The sequence below is a fragment of the Palaemon carinicauda genome, chromosome 19 (genome assembly GCF_036898095.1).
Source record: "Palaemon carinicauda isolate YSFRI2023 chromosome 19, ASM3689809v2, whole genome shotgun sequence".
Classification (NCBI taxonomy): domain Eukaryota; kingdom Metazoa; phylum Arthropoda; class Malacostraca; order Decapoda; family Palaemonidae; genus Palaemon; species Palaemon carinicauda.
Genome location: NC_090743.1, coordinates 129,214,588 through 129,238,376, shown reverse-complemented (window position 1 = coordinate 129,238,376; position 23,789 = coordinate 129,214,588). Strand labels below are relative to the sequence as shown.

General features: G+C 39.3%; 1 protein-coding gene across 7 annotated transcripts in view; it reads right to left on the bottom strand.

Annotated features, from left to right (window-relative positions):
• Positions 1 to 23,789, bottom strand: part of LOC137658862 (calpain-A-like) — a 134,240-nt gene that overhangs the window by 10,562 nt on the left and 99,889 nt on the right. For all 7 annotated transcript variants that reach the window (XM_068393972.1, XM_068393971.1, XM_068393974.1 and 4 more), the window contains 9 exons: positions 19,781 to 19,850; positions 19,203 to 19,320; positions 18,341 to 18,475; positions 17,991 to 18,159; positions 16,816 to 17,088; positions 16,178 to 16,340; positions 6,294 to 6,457; positions 4,911 to 5,128; positions 4,238 to 4,280 (listed from right to left, as the gene is read on the bottom strand). In XM_068393972.1, coding sequence (XP_068250073.1) covers positions 4,238 to 4,280; positions 4,911 to 5,128; positions 6,294 to 6,457; positions 16,178 to 16,340; positions 16,816 to 17,088; positions 17,991 to 18,159; positions 18,341 to 18,475; positions 19,203 to 19,320; positions 19,781 to 19,850 — 1,353 coding nt within the window. The remainder of the gene's footprint in view (positions 1 to 4,237; positions 4,281 to 4,910; positions 5,129 to 6,293; positions 6,458 to 16,177; positions 16,341 to 16,815; positions 17,089 to 17,990; positions 18,160 to 18,340; positions 18,476 to 19,202; positions 19,321 to 19,780; positions 19,851 to 23,789) is intronic.

Genomic DNA, 23,789 nt, shown 5'->3' with positions numbered 1-23,789 from the left:
AAAAAAATGAACAACAAACACAAATTTCAGACTTGAAATATGAACTGCTTATGTAATAGTTTGTTTTTTAGACAAGTTACTTTTGAAACAGTTATTTTTCTTGTGATTTTCCCAATTCTGGTATGACATTAAATTTAATTAGATGGTATAAAATCTTATATAACAATATGTAATAAAAAATATTTCAACATCTATAACCGAGTATAAAAGATATAATTTCCTTAAAGGCCTATGCTCCTCTATTCAGAGTATGGAAATACCGGGTAAGCGTTAGCATATAAATAATGCTCTTGTTTACTAACAGTTTAAGGTGTTGCCTCATGCTACTTGTTATGTAGTGATTACTTTGCAACACACTAACGATACACTGGTTCTTAAAACCGAGTGTCCTTCTTCAGTGAATCAATCTACTGCATGTGCATTATTTTGCATATAAAAGTTACAAAATAAAGAAAGCAATACATAATCTAGTAAAACAATACAGTCACTTGGACAGACTACCACAAATACATTATCTAATAGCTCCCCTCTCGTGTGCTTAAGTTCTTCGGTAAAATACCAACACGTATGCAATGCTTGTGTGTACAGTACAGTATATCTACGACCATCAAGCATCAAACTTATAGTGTTCATTGTAATGCCAAGTACCAAACTGCCTTGAGGCTTTAATGCCAGCCTTGCATTCCCAGCGACGAAATATTTAAAATTGAAGAAATTTGCTTCATGCAAACAAACTGTCTTGAAAATTAACATCCTGAAACTCTAATGAATAAAAAAAGAAAACAAATATAAAAATATAAAATAGAAGCAGAAAAAAAGAGGAAATATCTTTCAAAGGTAAAAAAAATGACAAAGACAATAATAACTATAAAAATGGGAACGAAAGTGCCCATAACCTATGAAAAACTATTAAACCATAATGATCTTCTTACCAGACTAAATCTTGATGTTATTCCTTGCAGATTCTGCAACTTGAAGCTGCCTATTTCTCCTTAAATTTTAAGCATTTTCTCTCTTTTAATGTATTTTGTAGACTTTTTTTTTTTAAAACATCAGTTTTTTAACAAAGCCATTCAAGCTACAGGTGCATTACTCATAATGAAGACAGAAAAACAATAGTGAATTTGAAGTAGGGTATATAAGTTTAACAATGGATAATTATAGCCTTGGAATGGTATGGCTATAGACTTTCCTGTACGTTTTAACAGAACCCTGACAAAAAACTGTAATAATGAATAGTCTTGAGTAAACTAGAAGTTACCTAGTTAATTATTTGTTAGCTACGTCATTTTACAAATTAAACTTTACAAAAAGATTTACAGTATTATTATGTCAATATTGTCTTAATGCTTCTGATGTTATCCAAATAACATATATTTGGTTACCTACAATGTTAAATTTTGGATTACATATACAAATGTTACCACAAAATAAAAACTTATTGACAATGCTCCAAAATACTCGTCTTATAATTCATGTGTAGTGAGAATACAATGTTAGAAATTCGCTCCAAATTAATTAAAAGTATCATTAAGACTAGAAATGGGTCAAACCAACATTAATAACCACAATTCATGTGTTATTTTAAACATAAAAGGACCAAGGCAACAAACAAGATAAAAGGTCGAGTGGAGGAATACGTGTCGAGAAGAGGCGTGCAAGTCAAAATCCACACGGACAACGTGGGCCTCCACGTTCGCACTTACTTTAGGCACCAGAGAGCTTCTAGGTATACCTGGTCGTCCGTCATCCTGAGCAGGGCAAGACACGTGAGTGAACAGTACAAAAGCAACACCACGTAAGTACTGATGAGCTCGTATGGAAACAGCTATCAGAAAAATTCCGTTGATAAATTAGCAGATTGTTACACTCCTCGAGAATTGATAAAAAGCATTTTTGGAGAAAGGCACTTAAACTCTCGTGGAAGAGTGATATAGCAAAGATGGTATACTAAGTTAGAAACTATAAAAAGTAGATTGTTTTATGTTTTATGAAAAGGGAAAAAACAGCCCATCATTTGACAACAGCAAAGCTTGAGGCAAGAAATTATCCTATGTACATAGATTAGAGCTCTAGGCTAAGCTTCAAGTACTTATCTGTTTCAAACCAGTGATTCTTTCCTGGAACAGTTAGCTTTACTTAAATATTTTAAAAGATTTGTATATGAAATTAATCACGTACATTACCTTTTGTAATTTTACTTAAAGAATATATGAAATTCACAAGAAAGTGAGGATAACTTATAAATATAAATCAGCAGAGCTCCTTCATAACAGATAAAACCTTATCAATTAATAGAACTCCTTCATAACAGGCCAAGTCCTATTCTCAAATCTACTGCTCTCTGGTCTTGTTAACAACTCAGATGGATGAAGAACCACTGGCTTAAGCCAAATAGAAACTCAAATAGTGTTGACTTTTCTTGCTAAGGATGTTTTAAATACCTAAAGGCTTACATCTGAAAAGCAATGAAGCTAAACACACACGCGCACAAATGCTAAATGATACGGTTAACTTTATATCTTCAGCTGCTAGAATTAAGCTTCAATAGAATCACTGCAAGCCAAAAAAACAATGCCTAAACCACTGCTTCATCAAGCAACATTTAGCAGATTAACACTTGCATTAACATCAGCTGTTAAAGATCTTTACCTCATTACTATTTTTCCTAAATGGCCCCTCTTAGCAAAGTCTATGAATTAAATCCTTCAGACTATTAAAGATGTAGTCTTCGCAAGTAATCGCAAACAATATGAGTTTTAAACCGTTTCAACTTGCATTATATAAACCTATTGACCATGGATGAAGGACAAAAGTTTTTAACTCAATGAAAAATAGGATGCGGTATCATTTAAAGTATCTAAATTATATACAGCACAGCATTACAGATAAAACAAATGCCATATCCGACGGGTTAATGCATTTACGACCCCAATACGACGTTGAATCAATAATTAAGTAATTTTTCCTATCTTTGTTCTTTGTAAAAAGCAAACTTCTGTAATTGATATTTTAAATAATTTTCATTGTCATAGAATTCTCCTTTATGACATTACTGACCAGGCTCTTTGTGACACCAGCTTATAAATAACAAATCAATTAGCTGCTTCAAGAAAACTGTCAAATTTAAAAGTTTCATAACTTGATAAAGAAGGAAGTCTTTCAAATGTGGAATTTTTGCCTATCTATACACCCACTCCTCTTAGAAGACCTAAATACCAGATCACTAAGCCAAAATAGCTGTTATAGAAGAATATGATAGCCTGCATCTGGCAAGATTCCCATTCTCAATATCTTTGATCGAACTTATTTTCAAATATCTCGTAATCTATACATTATTAATAATCCATGTCACTAACCCTGATGCTTGTCAGATGTAGGAATATAAAGACTAACTTGAAATAGCCATATCAAATTCATATAAACCTTACTACATTTACAATAAATGCATATTTTTCATATTTTCCGACCAGCTCTACAACATTCTTAAAAATCGATATTACTCAGAAATTCAAAGAACTTATAAAAATACAGTGAGATAGCTTGAGGCAAAAAGAAAGAATGTAAAAGATTTGGAACATTTCTAGTTATTTTGCCTACATTATAAAAAGTAAGGGAATCTACTTGACATTATAATCATGCCATGAGGGAAGAGTTTAAATTGATGGTAGACTAATCCAGGGATGATAGTCTTGAGAAGTCATAAAATAAAAGAGTAACATTAATTAATAAAAATAAATACCGTAGCCTTAATACAAGAAACCCAGGTGAAGCTGCAAATTCAAACCTCTAAACTGAATCTGAGCCTGCCAGAAGTATTTTGTAAATGTGCAAAATAATAATACAAGAAATAACGATCAAATATTGATAAACAAGCTGTTTACAAAATGGAGTGGGTGTAATTGTCTCATTTTTCTAGCGTATGATTGTGTATGCTGCACATCAGCTCCTACTGTATAAAGAGGCCCAATATTTCCTAAGTACAGAAAATAACAACAAAAGGTTTGGGTATACAGTAACTACATTAACTAAACACTGTCAATAAAATTAAAGCTTTAGTACACTATCTCTAAGCAAAGACAAAAAGTTCCTAGACTAGGATAAGATCGTTCCTCCTAAATAACAAGTAAAGTAATTTTCTTGCTATCTACGCTGACAGCTCATATACGTACATCCATTACCTTACCTTAACCAACCATTATCTAGAAGATATCAAATAAAAGATGAAGGAACTTACCCTTTCATCAATTTCTCCAACGCCAACAGACTCGTCATTTTCTCTGAAAAGGTGAAATGTGTTTTAAAATTAAAGATCTGCAAATTACCAAAATGTTTTAAAGAAAAGCAACTGTTTTCAGAACAGTAAATGGAAGTCAGTCATTTTAAGTTGGTACTTATTTTACCTAATCATGGGATAAAACCTCATGAAAAATGCCAATCCATCAAGTGCAATAAATTAAAGTTTAAAAATCCCAACTATCTTCCACTTTCACATAGCATGAATACTTTTTAGGACGAGTGAAGTTACTAATGTTATATTTCTTCCTAATAATACCGTGTTTCATTATACAATAAACAATAAGTAAAATGTTCCAGACAAAATACTTGATACATGTGCAGTGTGCATAAAGGCCATGTTATTGAAGAGAGGCTATATCCTTGAATACTTAAAATTTTTTCTTTATTCTATGTTAGGTGGAATGAAATCTAAGACACTACAGTAATCAACAGCGGAAGATATAAACATATTGCATTTTCCCAGAAGTCCCTTCCCTAAGATATACAACTGAATTTATATTCAACTAAAAATTAAAACAGTGCCACTGACAAAACAAAAGTATATGCCTGGGTATCTACCAATGATATTCCAGCATCACCTCTACATGTAAAAGCAAAACAAACATACTCACTCCATTTCATTAGTTTTCTCAGAGAAGACACGTAGGATGAATTCGCCCTCCTCGTTGGGTTCAAAGGTCGAAGGAACGATACAGTATGTGCCTGGGGGTAGTTTGAAACGGCAAGATACCTCCCGCATGTTGATGAAGGACGGGGAGCGGGCCACCGAGGCAGTGTACTTGAAGAAGCTGAGATCTAAAGGCCTGGGAGCGTTGTCAGGATCACGCAACTGAGGATGAAAGTATCAGTGTAACAATGGCCTTTTTCTACATTTTTATGATTTGAGTAAAAACAAAAGAAAAACTTTACTCATTACTGTACAGATACAGTATTTAAATTGCAAAGATCTAAAACGCAAGATGACTCTTGAGTTTTTACTTCAGATTACAAAATCAGTGAAGAGCCTTACATACTGAATTGCTAAAACAAATATTAATACATTGAAGTGTGTAATTTTCCCAAAAATAGCAAGATAAGTTTTAGGTTATAACCAAATACAGTATTTCCACTAGAGAACAGTGCTGAAATATACTTCAACACATGAGACAGCTTGACAATCCAACTTTCAAAAATATTTTCTGTATTGACATTACAGTTGCCACTATTGAATACACAAATAAATGCTGTACCTTCTGACTACTTCCAGCTTCAATTTCAATGTTATTCTTTAATAAAACAAAGTTAGACGTCACCAACCAAGAAATTCAAGATATAATTATATAATTGATTATCTATCTCACAACTTTTGGTATGGGATGTATCATTTGTGTGTGATTTGCTTGTTACTGTAAACAGTACATAGTTCTTTGCAGCATCTTTTTGGAACCCTCTGCTTTATTTCATTCTTTTCACTTTTCATCTTTTCCCTTTTCATGGGGGTTTTAAAAAATCCTGGATTTTGAGGACTGGCCCTCATCAAAAACATTGGGAATTATAGCTGCTAGTGAGCCATTGTAATTCAGAATGGGTTAATTTAAGGCTTATTTTTGCTCTTTTAATGTTTTCCTAATTCATTTATTACTGTACCTGAAATTATGAAAACAACTAAAAGTTCAGTTCTGTAATCATTCACTGAGATCAATCATGACCAAAAGTAAAATACAAAAATGAAAGTCTGTTCAAGTATCATAAACCCCAAAAAAGGCTTGAAAACTTTAATGGTAAATTGAATCTATATAAAAGCTAAAAGTTAAGTTACATAATCCTTCACCGAGCTCAATCTTGACCAAATGTAAAACAAGAAATTCATGAAAAGTCTGTTCAAGTATCATGAATAAAAAAAAGGCTTGAAAACTTACATGGTAAATTGAATTCAGTTACATAAAAATGTAAAACAAGAAATTCATGAAAAGTCTGTTCAAGTTTCTTGAACCCCAGAAGGCTCAAATACTTACATGGTAAATGGCAAAGCCAATAGTAAGGCACTCTAAACCAAGTTTGCGCTGCGACCTTCTGTTCTTCTGCATGAGGGCGACGATGACAGTACACTTATTGTCGTCGTCGTCGTCATCCACTTCCGTTAAGGTGATTCGGTACTGAGGATTGTGCCAGAAAGTATCTGAAAATATGATTATTATTATTATTATTATTATTATTATTATTATTATTATTATTATTATTATTATTTTTATTATTATTATTATTATTATGAGTTAAGCAACAACCCTAGTTGGAAAAACAGAATGTTATAAGCCCAAGGGCTCCAACAGGGAAAAAATAGCACAGTGAGGAGGGCAAATAAGGAAATAAACAAACTACAAGAGAAGTAATAAACAATTGCAATAAAATACTTTAAAAACAGTAACAATATTAAAACATCTTTTATAAATAAACAACAGTATAGAGAAACTTATGTCAACCTGTTCAACATCAAAACATTTGCTGCAAGTCTAAATTTTTGAAGTTCCACCAATTCTACTACCTGATAAGGAAAATAAGACAAAACTTTGGAGATTATTATCGGACGGTGTCTAGAATAAATAGGACGGTGTACTTTGTATTTAATTTCAGAGTAAAACCAAATGTTAACCTTAAAAAATGGAAGCATTTAAAACTGTAAAAAACAATGGAAGTGGGAATTTAGCATAAATCCTATCCAGAAAAGAATGACTACCAAATTATGGTGATACAGTATGTACCAGTACAGTATATATAAATACAGTACATTACAGTATATATAACGGATTTTGAGCGAAGCGAAAAATCTATTTTTGGGTGAGATAGCCATGGCGTCCTGATGGAAGGTTCCTTTTTGGTAGCTTCCTTGGGTAAATAACTACTAAGATATTCCCAGAGAATTTAACCACAGGTTATCACAGAATTCTAACTTCTGGAGCGAGTATCCTAAAGGTTTCCCTTTAAGACATCGTATATCAACAGGGGACGCATGTATTAACGCGCCACATAGCTATCTACACCCCGAACAGAGTTAATGCTTCGGTGTGTAAGGGCTGAGAATAGCTGGGAGCCGTTCCATAGCTAATCTCATTCGTGGCTACTACTGGTACTCGAGACGTAAACAAACGGGCGCCATTGCTTAAATGACGTCACGTCCGTCTTCATCCTGAAGCCAGTTGCTTGCCCATCACCATGATACAGCAGAGCAGGGTGGGACCTAAAAAACTGGACGAAGTAGCAGGGAGGGTCCATCAGGACGCCATGGCTATCTCACCCAAAAATAGATTTTTCGCTTCGCTCAAAATCCGTTTTTTGGGCTCAAGCCATGGCGTCCTGATGGAAGAATACCAGAGAATCAATGTATCGTGGTAGATTTTCCCCTATTAGTAAGTGCCAAGGCATTGACAAAATAGCATAGTAATCTTGGTAAAGAACCGTAGGGAAGAATCATCCTGCCCCCTTGGCAGTGAAGTTCCCACGGACCATGCCGACGTCAAAGTGGTATTGAAGGGCTATTCACCCTGATAGAAGAACTTGAAGAACTTGGAGACGAAGCCGAATGTTTGGCATTCGTATAGGAACATTCTGAAAAGCAGACCAGTGGTGGTTGGGCACTGTGTGCTGAGAAGGGTGATTCATCTCCAGGGTATGAAGAGTAAGTATTCGTATTGGAACATTACATAATCAGAGTGAATATAAATTAAGAGTTAGTATCTTAATTTCTCCATAACCATAAGGACAAAAGGGGATAATAAAACTATGACAGGCATGTATTTCATAGTAAGTAGGAGCTGATTGAGATGCACAGGTAATAAAATAGAAATTTTATTTCACAAATGCAGAAATTAAATGAATTGCAGCAATAAGTAAAGTTCATTTACAGTAATTATAATGTACATAGTAATAAAGACTTGCTCTTGAATCTGAAAAGGAATTTCAAGTTTATTAGTAGGCACTCGTTCTCGAGGAACGTAAGTCTTTGATTAAAAACACATCATGCTCAGGGCATGCGGCACTTGTGTGACAACTATGACATTTCACCTGGGATAAGAACAGTTATAAAAGCACTAAGTGTTTTCGACATCACTATGTATCGCTCGAGGGTCAACATAGGCCCCCGAAGAGTTAGAGTCCCAAGTAACTCACTGTTCTATGCAGAGTTAGGTGCAGGTTTCATAACACTACCTGCGGCTACCACAAAATGTTTGACTTCGTGCACTTGTTTCGCATAATGTTTAAAGAAAACGCGCGAGGACTTCCAGCCTGTGAAGTTTTTAAGGCTTTCAAAGTCCATACTCTGAAAGAAATTCAGAGATGATGCAACTTTCCTAGGATCATGACCGGCAGGTGTACTGTCAGGATCCGCTCTGCGAATGAAGTAGGTGATTTTCGCTCTTAATTGTTTCAGTGACAGGTCGCTGCCCGATGTTTCTCCTTTGAAGAGTTGGCCTCCACCAAAGTTCGAAGTTCTGCGAAGATAGACCTTGAGGCTCTCTACTGGGCATAAAGAGACATCTTCCTTCAGGGGGCATATTCTCCAGGGGCCCCATCTTTTGGTGGGTAATTCATTTTTGGCGAGAAACGTCGGATCAGGGGAGAGGGTAACGTCTCCTGTATCGGTAAACAGGATGTGTCCTTCCTCTCTTGATAATGCCACTATTTCGCTGACTCGAGCTCCCGAAGCAAGAGCAAAGAGAAATATAACTTTCTGAGTCAGATCCTTGAGAGGGCATGAATCATTATCCAAGTTGGAGGCGAAATGGAGCACCTTGTCTAATGACCAGGAGATCGGTTTCGGTGGGGGTGCTGGGCGTAGGCGAGCACATGCTTTCGGTAGTTTATTGAAGATGTCGCTGGACAGATCAATTTGGAAGGCATACAGAATTGGTCTGGTCAAGGCCGATTTGCAGGTTGAAATCGTATTGGCTGCTAATCCCTGTCCATGAAGGTGAATAAAGAAGGACATGCAGAAATCAATTGTGATTTCCTTAGGATTTTTTGTCTTGACGAAGGAGACCCATTTCCTCCAGGATGATTCGTATTGCCGTCTTGTGGATTCGGTCTTGTATTCCTCTAGGAAGTCCAGACTTTTCTTCGAGATCCCAAACCTCTTCTTTGCGGCTAGGGAGAGAAAATCATGAGATGAAGGTCCTTGATTTTCGATGATGAAGCGAAGACAGTCGACTTCTGTACTTGTTGGGAGAGAACTGGGCCCGGGAGAGGGATCAGCTTGGGCTGCAGCTCCAGGACCAGGGGGTACCAGTTGCTCCGGGGCCACTTGGGAGCCACTAGGGCCGCTGTCCCTTTGAAGGTTCTCAGTTTGGAGAGGACTTTCAGCAGAAGGTTGGTGGGAGGGAACAGGTAGATCTTGGACCATCTGTTCCAGTCCAGTGACATGGCGTCCACTGCTTCTGCCTTGGGGTCCTCGTACGGGGCCACATACCGAGGAAGTTGATTGTTGTCGCTCGTTGCTAAGAGATCTATCTGAAGTTCTGGGACTTGGTGAGAGATGAAGGAGAATGATCTTGCGTCTAGAGACCATTCCGACTCTATCGGGTTTGTTCGAGATAGAGCATCCGCTGTCACGTTGCGGAATCCTTGTAGGTGAACTGCAGACAGGTGCCACTTCTTCTTCTCTGCCAGACGGAAGATTGGGAGAAGCACCTGATTTATCTGGGGCGATCTTGAGCCTTGGCGATTGAGACAACGAACTACCACCGAGTTGTCTAGGGTTAGACGAATGTGGATCGAGGGAGGCGGGGATAATTTCTTCAGAGTTAGAAGGACCGCCATGGCCTCCAAGATGTTTATGTGGAACGTCTTGAACAGGGGAGACCAAGTGCCTTGAGCCTGTTTTTGGTGGGAGTGACCTCCCCAACCCTCCAGCGAAGCGTCCGTGTGGATGTTGAGTGATGGAGGAGGGTGTTGAAGAGGAATGGACCTTTTCAGGGCCTTTGCTTCCGACCACGGCTTGAGGAGAAGTCGAAGTCTGTTTGGGAGCCGTCTCTTGAGGTCTCTTCGAGCGATGGATGCAGAACGTCTCCAGACTCCCGCGGCATCCTTTAGCTGTGCACGAAGCACTGGGTTTGTTACTGAGGCGAACTGTAGAGAGCCTAGAACTCGTTCCTGCTGGCGTCTTGAAATTCGTTTGGATTTCAGTAGTCGCTTGACAGACCCTGCTATTTCCTTCCTTTTATTCTGGGGGATGGAAAGGCGGTGTGACTGAAGGTTCCATTGGATTCCTAACCACTGGAACTTCTGAGCTGGAGAGAGGCGAGATTTCTTCTCGTTGATCTTGAATCCCAGGTGTTCTAGGTACTGGGTGACTTTGTTGCAAGATTTTACACAATCTTCGGGCGATGGAGCCCAGACTAGCCAGTCGTCGAGGTAGGCCATCACCTGGACGTTTCGGAGGCGGAGCTGTTGTACTATGGCGTCCGCCAGCTTTGTGAAGATCCGAGGGGCCACATTGAGGCCGAAGGGCATGGCCCGGAAGGCGTAGCTTTTCCTTTGGAGTCGAAATCCTAGGTAGGAGGAAGCGTGATGGTTCATTGGAACGTGCCAGTAGGCATCCGCCAGGTCTATGGAGACCGTGTAGGAACCTCGAGGCAGAAGGGTCCTTATTTGTTGAAGAGTCAGCATCTTGAACTTGTCGTTCGCTATGAACTTGTTGAGGGGGGATAAGTCCAGAATGACTCTGAGTTTGTCGGAGTCTTTCTTGGGGACACAAAACAGTCTTCCTTGGAATCTGGTGGACTTTACCTTCCTTATCACCTTCTTGTTCATGAGATCTAGGACATATTCTTCCAGAAGGGGGGTTGATTGTTGGAAGAACTGCTGGAATGTTGGGGGTGGTTGAGTCCAACTCCAGCCTAGACCCTTCTTGACGATGCTGTGTGCCCAGGGATCGAAGGTCCAACGATCCTGGAATTGGCGGAGTCTTCCTCCCACCGGAAGCACTTCATTGCTTCTGGTGTCCCGAGGGCTTGCTGCCTCGGCCGCTAGCTCCCTTTCCTCCTCTGCCTCTGGAGGGACGGCGAGACGCGTCTCTGCCTGCACCTCTGTTTGAGCCTCTACCTTTGGGACGAAAGGTAGTCGTCTGTTGCTCGAAAGCAGGGGTGAAGACCGGTGACTGTGACAACACCGGTTGGGTGACCAATTGAAAGGTCTGTTGTGGCTGAGCTGCCACTTGGGAGGTAGCGGGTCCCGGAAACTGACGTCTTGGTTGACGTTGCTGGGGTTTCTGTTTTGAGGATTTCCTCTTAGGTTGAGGTCCGTCGTCCTGAGAGGGTTTCCTCTTCCTTGACATGCCCCACTTGTGGAGAAGGTTCCTATTCTCCGTGGCGGCTTTGTCGGTGATTTCCTTCACAAGGTCAGAAGGAAAGAGGTGTTTGCCCCAGATGTTGGAGGAAATCAGCCTCCGGGGTTCGTGTTTCACAGTGGCACCTGCGAACACGAATTCACGACAGGCTCTCCGAGCCTTCATGAAGTGGTACAAGTCCTTCATCAGGGTTGCCATGTGGGATTTGGAAAGTACCATGTAGTGGTCTGGTACTCTGGTGTCACAGGCCATAATTTCAAGTTGGACTTGGTGGGACATGGATGCTGCGAGCCTCTCCTTCGTATCTTGTTCCCGACGAAGGAGGTGATCGTTGAGCTTCGGGAGGTCTTCGTTAAACTGACGTCCGGCGTCGTCAGGATCTAGCTTTCCCACGACGAACGTATGCTGGATGTCCTTCCAGTGTCGAGCGTCAGGGGGAGTAACTATGGAGAAGGGTCTGCACTCCTCCAGTGCAGGGCAGGCTTTCCCCTCTTCCACAGCTTTAAGGCACGCAGCGAAGGCCTTTTCCAAGAATGGAAGTACCGCATTTTCAGGTGCGACATAAGTAGGGTGCTTCTTGCTCAGGGCCGGAAGCTTAGAGCAGGTAAAACCCCTACTCTTGAACGTGTTGGCTAGCATAGCCTGGGCCTTCGCGAGATCGAACACTATCTCTTCCTTCGGTTCGGTCTTTTCTTTAGAGGCAGGTTCAGAGCGAAGTCGGACGTAACAGTCCGGGTAGGCCTCGAAATTTGGGAAGAACTCCACGTCTTCCAAAGGGACCGTGCCGATCTTGTCGCTGACGAAGATCCTGCCGGTCGCGATAACCATATGCTCAGCATACCTCCATGGGTTGGCATGTGAGCAAGCGGGGAGATCCTTAACCGAAATCCTCTTCGGTTCTCTGGATCCCATCATGGACCTGATGAACTCCTGATTCTCCTTTAACCTGTCGTCCATGACGGCTCTAATCAACCGGATCATTTCTTGAGTGGATGAAGAAGGATCCGGGGTCGTGGAGGTAGACGGGATAGACACTTCCGTCGGTGTAGGAGTAGGGGCGGAGATGGAAGGAGGAGCGACCTCTTGCTCCGACTCGGCGTATTCCACCTGGTCTTCTTCATCTTCAGCTCCTTGAGCCATAAGGGTCTTCTCCGTGTCTTCCGAGACATCCGACATATGTTCGTCATCTTCGGAATCCAGGTGGCACTCGTGCATGGACTGGGCCATGACAACATCAGGTTCCACTGTAATTTGGACAGTGGGGATCACATCCTTGGGTACCACTGAATCAGGGGAGGCCTTAGGGAACAGGAGTGACCTCATTTCTTCAGTGGCCAGGTACGGTCCGGTGGCATTCTTCTGGAAGCCACGCACCCACTTGCGTAGCTTCTCCCGAGAAGTGTCCCTGACCTCCGCTGAGGGAGGGTTATGGAAGGCATCAACTAGGTGAGCCTGGCAGACCGTACAATTCAGTGGGTCCCAGAATTTCAGATCCCCTTTCTTGTTAGCACAAGGGGCGTGAGTCCTGCAAGCCGTATGCCCGTAGAAGTGCGGGCGTTTCACAGCGCAGAAGTCGAAGTCACACTTCATCTGCTCCTCCTGTGGAAGAAAGAGAAAATGAGTATGGGGGGAGTCATAAGAGTGGTTCTTAAGCTAAGTTAAGATTAATCATTAATTTTAACTTAATGAAAGGGTGTGATGCATAGAGATTGAAGTAGTAAAGAAAACATACTCCATGCATCCCGCCCGGCTGGCTACCGCAAGCTTTATCCCTGGATAATCCGAGATGGCCGAAGGCACAGGATAGTATTCCTTAAAATTCCGCAGGGCAATGGAATTCCATGGAAAAAACCAAGGATAAGTTTGGGACCGAGATCACTCAGTCCCAAATTAGGGGGCTAACAGGTCCCTTAGGGTAACTGCTTCCGGCAACCAGCCGCGCTAAGATGCACGCAGCATGCTGGAATTTTGAAGAATGCAAAGAGACAGCATGATTACTAATAGAACAGTACCAAGGCACTGATCTAAAGAGTGTAAACAGGCCATCTGTTTGCAGTGTAGGGCTATCAGTATACAAGTGATAGCTAGTAGAAGGGGGTGCAAGTAGTCTTGACGCCTCCGGGAGGTTCCGGCAGACCTCCGGCACGCTGGAGGCCGCTCCAGCAGAGTTTCTGGCATTAGAACAGACAATATGTAAGTCAAGAGTAATACCAGGGTGGCGGCCGCCGGCACAACGGCGGCACGCCGGCAGAGGAGCGGCGGCTCCGGCAGTCGGAGAATGCCGGATTGGTGACTGGGACAAGGATGGTTATAGCTGAACCAGGTTGCCGGCAGTGGATGCCGGCACTCCGGTGGCCGACCGGCAGGCGGACGGCGAAGCTAGGAGGAAGGAGGAGAGCCATCGGCGGGAGCCGGTGGCGGTCGACAGTCCCCCGGAAAGCGGGGGGGCTGGCGGCATGAGGGTAGGGGAGAGTCACCAAGGTAGGAGGCGGGTATCGCCGACAGTGGAGGCGGCAAGGGACCGGCACCCGGATAGTGAGAGAGATAGGGGGAGGGATGTAAGAAGTCCAGTCATGGACTCCCAGACATCCCCCTCTGAGAGGGTGTACCCATGATAGAGGCAGGCTCTATCACCCAGGAGCAGGGGTCACAGAGGACCGGGAGCTAGGGTAGCCCAAGGGAGGGCTAGGGGACACCCAAAGAGGGGGGAGACCTCCACATGCAGAACACATCCAGTGGCTAACCCCATAGGACACTATGAAGGGTATATGTACCAGAGCGGACTGCACATGGAAGCTCAAGGTAGCCCTATCACTCCACCCTAAGGAGGAGTTGTAGGACAGGGGACAGATGGGTATAGACTAACCTAAGTGTAGGTTAGGCTATACAAGAGATAGGTGGGGAGGGGAGAAGAGAAGAGTCTTCCAAGGAAGGGGTTCTGTACCAGAGCGGCCACTAGGGAAAGGGAGGACACTCCCTAACCTAAGATAAGGCAGCCAGGCTGAAACGGTGCATGGGTACAGTTTCAGCAGGGGACAGAGTAACCTTCCAAAACCTAACCTAGAGCAGGGCTAAGAGCCCTGAACTAGGAAAGATAGAAGACATATCGCTATCGCAGGACAGTCATAGACTATTCCTAGCCATAGAGGAAGGGCTAGCCTTTCCTCACTCTCGGACGCAACCCTAAGGGGGGTTCATTCCCTTAGGGAGGACTGAGAGGCGATAAATACTCCATTAGACACTTGATCCCTCTACTAGAAAGGGAATCAAGGCTAAACAGAGGGAATGCCAAGGCAGGGGATGAAGGAAGCATATAGGGGTCCTACAAGTAGGTTAGGTTAGGAAGGGACACTAACTAACCTATCCCCTATATGGTCCCTGAAGGCGAAAAAACACTTGCATCACGGTCGAAAGTATTGTAAAATAATGCCACTATCTTCATAACTTAGCCTAGGATCACTAATAAAATCATGCATGAACACTTATATATAGGCGCTCTGGCCTGGGGGCTATAGTAGCCGACTGGTATGAGGTCAATCGATGACCGATAAAAAGCGTCGAAACACGATATAAAAGTTCCTAGCTATGAAGACTAAATAAACTAATGTAATCGATTAGTAAATAAGGCCGGAAGCGTTGTTGTGGCTAACTAAATAAGGCATGCATAACAACAACGACGCCATAAAATGGCGGGTCCGGTAGAGGCACAGCTCTGCCACAAAACAGCAATTATCTCGGAAAGTAATATTTACTTTACGGTCAGAGCTTAACTAAACAATACTGGAACCTTGTACTCAACTTTCCAGAAGAAGGCGAGGCTGAAGGTAGCGACATTACGTAGATGCAAAGCGATAAGTAAAGCACAGGGAAAATCCGTCTAAGTAGGGCGAGCTACTGAACAAAGGATGAAGACGGACGTGACGTCATTTAAGCAATGGCGCCCGTTTGTTTACGTCTCGAGTACCAGTAGTAGCCACGAATGAGATTAGCTATGGAACGGCTCCCAGCTATTCTCAGCCCTTACACACCGAAGCATTAACTCTGTTCGGGGTGTAGATAGCTATGTGGCGCGTTAATACATGCGTCCCCTGTTGATATACGATGTCTTAAAGGGAAACCTTTAGGATACTCGCTCCAGAAGTTAGAATTCTGTGATAACCTGTGGTTAAATTCTCTGGGAATATCTTAGTAGTTATTTACCCAAGGAAGCTACCAAAAAGGAACCTTCCATCAGGACGCCATGGCTTGAGCCCAAAAAGGCGCATTATTTGATAATATTTTTCAACAAACATACAAACACATAAGTGTATAACTGAGAATACCATAAATATGATTAATGAACAGAAAAAAGATGACAAAAAGTTTTGGCAACATGGACCCAATCATAAATTTTAAAAACTCTTAAAATTTTACACAAAATAGCTACAACAAAAACATCTCAGAAGAATAATAAATTTAACAATTGATTTATATCTGATTATCTTAGGATCCAGGTATCACAGTTAAAATACCTACTAATATACTTGAAAATATTAAAGGAAAAAGTGATGTTAAACACACCAATGAAGTTCCTGCAGCCTCCAGCAGTTGAACCTCTAATCCAAGCCCCTTCAAATACGCTCATCTCCCACTTGTGTTGGACCGAGCTTGTCATGTCTTCATCGTCGATAGAGTCAGGGTTCAAGTTGGTCATCTCGAGCATTGTGAAGTTATTCAAAAAGTCCTGTGGCAAATACACTTTTCTTATTCTCTTGGGTTAAATGTCATGTTTTTGTTTTATTGATAAAATGACAACTTGCATAGCTCTTGAATATTAAACTCAAAATAACTTATTTATCTGGTATTTAACTTCTTTTATAATGATCAGAGGAACTAAATAATTATGAGACCAAACAGCTAATGTGGTACAATATAGCACTTTAAATTATTAAATTGCTGTACAGCATACAGTAGTCAAGTGATACAACTCCATCAACGTACCTTTGACAAAATTTTTTTTACTTAATATTTAAGAATATAAATCAGATTTATTAATTCCTATTGATACTCATCTTCAAATACTATGTAATAAGTTAATCTAATAAACTCCCTTGGTCACAACTCTTAAATTCTATAAGTCATATATGCATCTGGATGTGAATACTATAAAGGAGTTTGTCAATCACAAATCTTGGTGAATACGATATAAATCAGCTGACCTTGAGAGACATCCAGAATTCTCCGTCGTGCTCAAAAGTCAGGCCAATCTCTTCTTTCTCCTCAGGGGGAATGAACTGCCATTCTTGACTCTGGTCACTCCAAGCTCCCACCCATTCTGCTTCGTTGCCCCACGGGTTTCGGATACGCACGAGAGGAATCTTGCCCGAGACCCTAGGAGTGTTGATCTCGCAATACTTGACTCTGGTCACCGAGTAAGCGTGCCCACGGACGAGGCCGTTATCGCAGCGAGCCTCTACTTCGTTTGGATCAGGCTGAAAAACAAAATAGCTAACTATATAATAGAGGCTTTAATAAATAAATTGCACATTTTTTGTTGCTGAAGGCAAGTATGACGGATTTGGTAAGTATTACACGGTACTTTACATTACTTGGAAGGGGTACCATTGTGATTCCAAGTACTGTAGTGACATAACTACATTGGGTAGCATTGATAATTAAGGCATGGACAATCAACAAATGGTATAATAATCAATACTTTTTTTCCCCATCACTATTTGTTGCATCATAGCAACAGACTCAAAAAGTCTTCTATAATCTGGTGTTGGCCACAAAGATGAAATAAATTGTACCAGTGAGAGAGACTATTCAAAATAAAAATAAGGAAAATTAACCTCAAAATATTAAATAAAGTACTTTACTGTATACAATCATTTAAAAAAAGCAGAGAAAGTTATTCAATATCTAGCATGTTTACTAAACTGGAAGGGAAGGTCCCATTTGTACTCAAAATATAGCTAATTCAGAACACAACAGAGCATCTTTTTTGCAGTGAAGTGTGGCACTCTTCAACTAGTTGATGCATTGCAAACGGTAAAGATAGTACAGTAGTACATTAGAGATGCCAAAAAATTGATATGCCAACTAAAAGCCCCCAGCATATGAAGTGTATACAGAACCCTACATCTACCCAATCACAAAAGGATTTCTCTTACTTAAGCATTGACAACAAACTGGAACAAATATCTTTCAACCAGGTACAGTACTTTAATAGGTGACCCATAATGAGAATAACTGTAACAGAGAAACTAAAATTGGCTTGGCTTTGCAAAGAGAGAGAGCTTCATTGATAATTCTTCTACACAGTTAACGGCAGTGTTTGAGAGGTCACGAAAAAACCAAAGCCAAAGAACGAGAAAAGACCAAGGTCAGTCACCTCCAAAGAACATCCCATGAGCGACCCTCGTTCGTACGCCTTGAGCATGATGCTGAAGAGGTTTGGAGGTGCCTTGGTCAGGTCGTAAATTTCAGAGACGCCCCCGGTAAAGTCCTCCATGGCCTCGCAAGTGGTGCCTCCCTTCAGTGCCTCGTAGGAGCCGTGCAATCTGGAGTTTTGAGTTGTCATCAATGAAAATCATAATAAATTTACACTAAGTTTTATTATACAGTATTTGTTTATTCAGAATGTAAGCACTGTACTAGTGAAACCTCTTCTCTTATTTTTGTTTAACAATATCACAAGCTATGTCTGTACATCCAAACTTAAGTCTGCTCTGAGTAACTCACTTTGCATATGCCTTCTCAAGAAGAGCAGACCAGAACTCATTCTTCTCTTCGGAGTGCATGAAGACGAGCCGACCGTAAAACGTTGGAAGTCTGTCGTCAACTGTAACATCAATCCAACGGCCATACTGCCAAAACCTGGACGGGCAGAATAAAAATGGAACCGATTACAAATAAAGGAAAAACCTGTTACATCTTTAGATCATCTTGTATTCAAAAGTATCACTATCCACAAACTTTCAAAAATAAGTATACAGTAGACTTTTAGTATTAAAATCTAGTTCATCTACATAAACAGGTTGGAACTTATTTTAGCCAAGAAATGCTCTAATTGCAAGAAAATTCTCATGAGATGGATCCATAAGGGTTATTTCTAAAATCACCCTTTGGATATCATAAATCAGTATACAGCACAAGAATTAGTGGTTATATCTTTTGTGGCTGGAACAACTGTAATATACTGTACTATTCTAATTTCTAGTCAAATATTTTCTACAACACCATTAGGCCTTCATGTATTAATGTGCTTGACGAGTCTTCTTTTAGCGACAAATTTCATTCATTATTTTCTAATATAGCATATACAGTATCTGGTGAATTATGTTAGGAAATTGACAATTATAAGATGTATAAAATTCAGAGAAAAACCAAATCTACACAACATGCTTTGAATATTACTATAAGTTATTTCCCATAATCATTCACATATCTAAAATCTGATCAGGTATTTCTCTTGATATTATGTCTAGTTTCATACATAAGGCTTGGCTAGAATTGGGGGACCAGCTTGCCAATCACAGCAGCTTTCAAACAACGAAGATTTCCTCTAGTAATCAGAGACCGAGTACTTGTTTTTTTGACTCACCTGAAGTGGAAGATGCCGGCGTAGTTGTCCCCGAAGCTCTGATCGCTTGGTACAATCTGGTAGAAGAGTCGTTTGTTTAGGGTCAAGTTGGCCACAGCAGCCAAGAGCCAACAGTCACCTGCAAGGATAAAGGCACATGAAATTCTGAGAGAGAGAGAGAGAGAGAGAGAGAGAGAGAGAGAGAGAGAGAGAGAGAGAGAGAGGAGAGAGAGAGAGAGAGAGAGAGAGAGAGAGAGAGAGAGAGAGAGAGAATTTTTCTAGCAACAATTTACAACATTTTAAACAAAATCTTTAATGAATGTCTCACTTTCTCTAGTAAATGAAACAGTAAATGCTTTTGTAGAACTATAGCAGAACAAAATTATATACCTCAGCTGAGAGAGGATGTCCTCATGACTGAACTGTCATGGAACCATAACTGGAAAGACCTACTGTTAGCTGTATTCTCACTGAAGAAGGAATATAAAGACCAGAAAATATTTTAGAGACAATAAACAAATACTTTCTAGTCTCCCAAGATCTTAATCAACCCCACATTCATGAAACTATATTCTAAAAAGAACAACAGACATACTAACCAAGCTCTCCTTGCTTGACGTCAAAGCGGGACGCACCGTCGATGAAAAGCTGTGGATCGCCAATGATTTCCTGTTGAGTCCGAGAATGAGAGAGGGTTATTCCATTTCTATAGTGGTATGGCTAAATGTTCAATTCCTAATTTGTATGGACGATTGATAACCTTGCTAATTCTAAAAGTATGGAAATTTTCCCTACTACTATGTGTATACTCATGGAAGTCGCATATTGGTTAACTGCAAAGTATGCTATGAGGAAAAACTTGTACAAGGAAATAAAATGAACATTTAAACCATATTGTAACATCACTAGATTTCAGTTTCATGATTATTGTAAAAAAATCTGGCTTATGATGCTTGTATAGCATGAGGGTAGTCTGTGTAAAGTACTGTACTACTAAAAGTAAAATATTGTACTGTTAACTGTATGGAGTACAAGTATCTAAAGTGAAAACTTTTCATACATTTGTTTGAACAGTTATGAAAGGAATTTTAAATGGCGATTATAGTGGGCATGGCCATACATGCTAATTAAGTCTGAAAATATTCTTATAAAAGGGGGACAAACTGATCATTGTTTCTTATGATCCACCGAGCCTGATTCCACATCTGTACCTGGATGAAGGTCAGGGAATTATCTTTGTACATTAATATACAATGAGTGAATATTTTATAGCATATTTTGATAATGTTTCTACTTAAAAAATATGATGAGTTTTAGTGTATTACTTCCGGATTAAACTTCATTTACTAGAAATAATTTTCTTGTATGGTAAAATATATGCAAATTGAGGTGGATATAGTCTTCTCCACTTAGCAAATTGATCTAATGTCCCTTGATTTGATCTTGAGTCTTCAACAGAACACAAGATAAATTACCAAAACAATTGTGAAATTTGATTTTGCTTATTTCAGTTCATCCCAATCAGTCATAGCCAAACCACGGAAAAATGTACGACATCACTTTCAACTTTTAGAAAAGCTATGCCATCCTGTCAGACGATTTCCTTGACAACATAAGTTGGTTATCTCAGTCCGAGCAATGTGGAATCAGACGTCAATAAATAGATATAAACTTGCATGAATTATTGCTTGCACATTTTAGGCAATATTCCCTGATTACTAGAAATGATTTATATCACATGGATATTAATTCGCTTAGGGACGGTTTCTTTCAAACACATAACATCACAAGTGCAAGTTAGAAGCAGCAATACAATACTGTATTAGTATCTCTAAAATAAATTGACTTCCTTGGACATTCCAAATTCACTTGATAAGTTGAAATTTTGTATTTTCTTCTGCAAACAAGTTCATAAGATGTCCTTTACTTTAAACCAATAAACAAAAGGTCTATATAACTTTACTCATGATTGGATATACAGTAATACTACCGAATCTATACTATTTATAGTATTGCTAAAGTATTCCTAGATTACATTCAAATGTTGCTTCTCCCTTTTAAAATCAGAATTCTCAAAGATTTCTTAAAGGCCAGGGATAAGTCATAAAGAATTCAAGAAATAAAATAATCAACTATTCTAAAAGGATAAAAACCTAATGTCTAATACCAACTCACACACACTCTTAAATGTCAACAAAAGCAACAACATTACAACTAACAGTTTAATAGTTTCCGAGCGAGTGATTGTGATGGCAAAAATGTGCCAAAGAATGTGGCATTTGCAAGATGCAGATTTAAGACATCCATTTGGAATTTTTCTTTGTGGGTGGTCTATGATAAAGTGTAAATATTTAATACAACAAATCAAATATATTACTATGCCTAGCTGATACAGATAACAGGTTTATTTCTATAATACACCAATAACAAAGCTTTTCAAATGGACTACTTCATGACTGCATATTAAAAAAAAAAAAAAAAAAGATTGGTCCAACTCTCCACCACTAACAAATTGAAGGAAGACATTTAATAAAATTATTTTATTTTTCCTCCAGGTGAGGATTTAGTTATTGGAAAATAAAAAAATAATGGTGATAAAATGAGTAACCAAGGTATAAAGTACTTCTAAATTGAAGAGGTACTCTTTTATACATGAACCAGTTCTGATCAAAATTTCATTAAGTATGTAAGTTAGTAGAAACTAAGGCGTAGTATTTTCAGTTATTCCCAATCATCGGTATAAAGGATTTAAATGACGAGGTCAAGAATATTAACATACGTTAAAAATGCCTTCATCCTAAGCTGTCGTATAACAGTTAGAAGTCTTAATCTTCAAACAGTTTGAATGAATTATACCTCTCATATGCTTTAAATTTTTGGGCCCAATAATTCTAATGTGCATTTTGATACCAAACTACTCATTTAGCTTATATCAGTGCGTACTGGACGAGATTTTCAAAGATTAGGGCCTCATGATGAGCCACTTCTTAACACTAAACGAACGGTCAGTTCTAATGACCTCGGGTTTTATCATGCTTGTGAAACCTCAGATGTGCATTTCATATAGGAAATATGAAACCTGTTGCTGTGATGCCAATGTATTTCTAGGCAGTTTCGGGGCAAAAGTGAGATTATGGTGATATACAATGCTCTAAGGTGTAACCTACGACTTCACTGCCACTGTGATAAAATTTACGGAAAGTTTCAATCTCGATCAAAAGGACAAAATAAAATACCAGGGTTGGCAGCAATGGAGTACCATACAAAACTTCAGAACTAAATTTATGTAATATTAGTGGCATGCAGATGAAGAAAACTTTCGCACTATGCACATTTACAAGCGGATAAGCACAAAGTGAAGAACATTTCCTCTCTAGCACTATTACTCCAACCTGGTCGTGAAACACAGAGTACACGTGAGCTTTATACTGTATACCTTGAGCGCCATGATCTCCTATGGGAAAGAAATGTATCGTTTCATTAGGACTGGATGCACACCAACTTACTCAGTAGAAGACGAACGTAGGAAAAGCACTCTCCAAATAAAAATTAAACATAATATAGTATCCCATGCACTTTAGTAAGATCATGCCAATTGGAAATAAAATGTTTAAATACAGTATCAACTTGTACAGATGTATTCTATGTACATTGAAGTATTCTAAAATGAATGCCAACTAACTAACAACAATATGTCTAACAATAAGTATAATCCTAATGTCTAAATGGTCTAATTATGTTATATCAACACAAGACATTTACATACAGACTAACGTTCTGGTAATAAATTGTCAAGAATAATTTTTGTGTGGTATTCTGCATCGTGAATAGTTTCCAACAAACATTTCAAAGGTCCTTGTTATATAATAGTAGCATAAGTAATTGAAAAATAATTAATATTCTTATTCTATTCTAAAAAGAAATCATGTCCCAGAAATCTTCACAGGGGAAAAGAGAAGTTTTGACAATGGAAAAAAAAAATTATCTAACATGAAATCAAAGGACCAATAAATTAAAAATATCTATCACAATGATAATACAAGAAAACACAATTTCCCACCCAGACATTTCAAGTACTGTACACTAGAAAATATTGATAGATTACTAATCATAATGTGTAAATTTGTTTACCAATGTTCCAAACTGCATTAACTTATCTATGATACAGTATACTATCAAATTAACATATACTTATAAACAAAGGTTTAACATTTTCTATATTTTTACCAAATGAGAGAGGTATTATGTGAAAATATTTTTTTTTATAAATAAGATCATAAATAGGCATATACAGTACTATATATTCTTGTATATAAGGAGTACATAAATCATTAAATAAATAGTGTACACCATGTTTTCAAGGTTGTGTAAACTGTAAATAACTATGAACATCATACAGCAACTCTCAAATTATCGATGCATCATAATACTGAAGAATCCTAAATAAAATTCTATAGGAGCATTACAGGGTTCTCCTTGGAAATTAGAATAACTCATTAGATGACCTTATTATAAAGAATTCTAATTCTTTCCCCAAAATGTCAATTAGTTAAAGCATGCAAGTTACTATCATTCCTCTCTCTATCAGTCCTCAAAACATGAAGGATA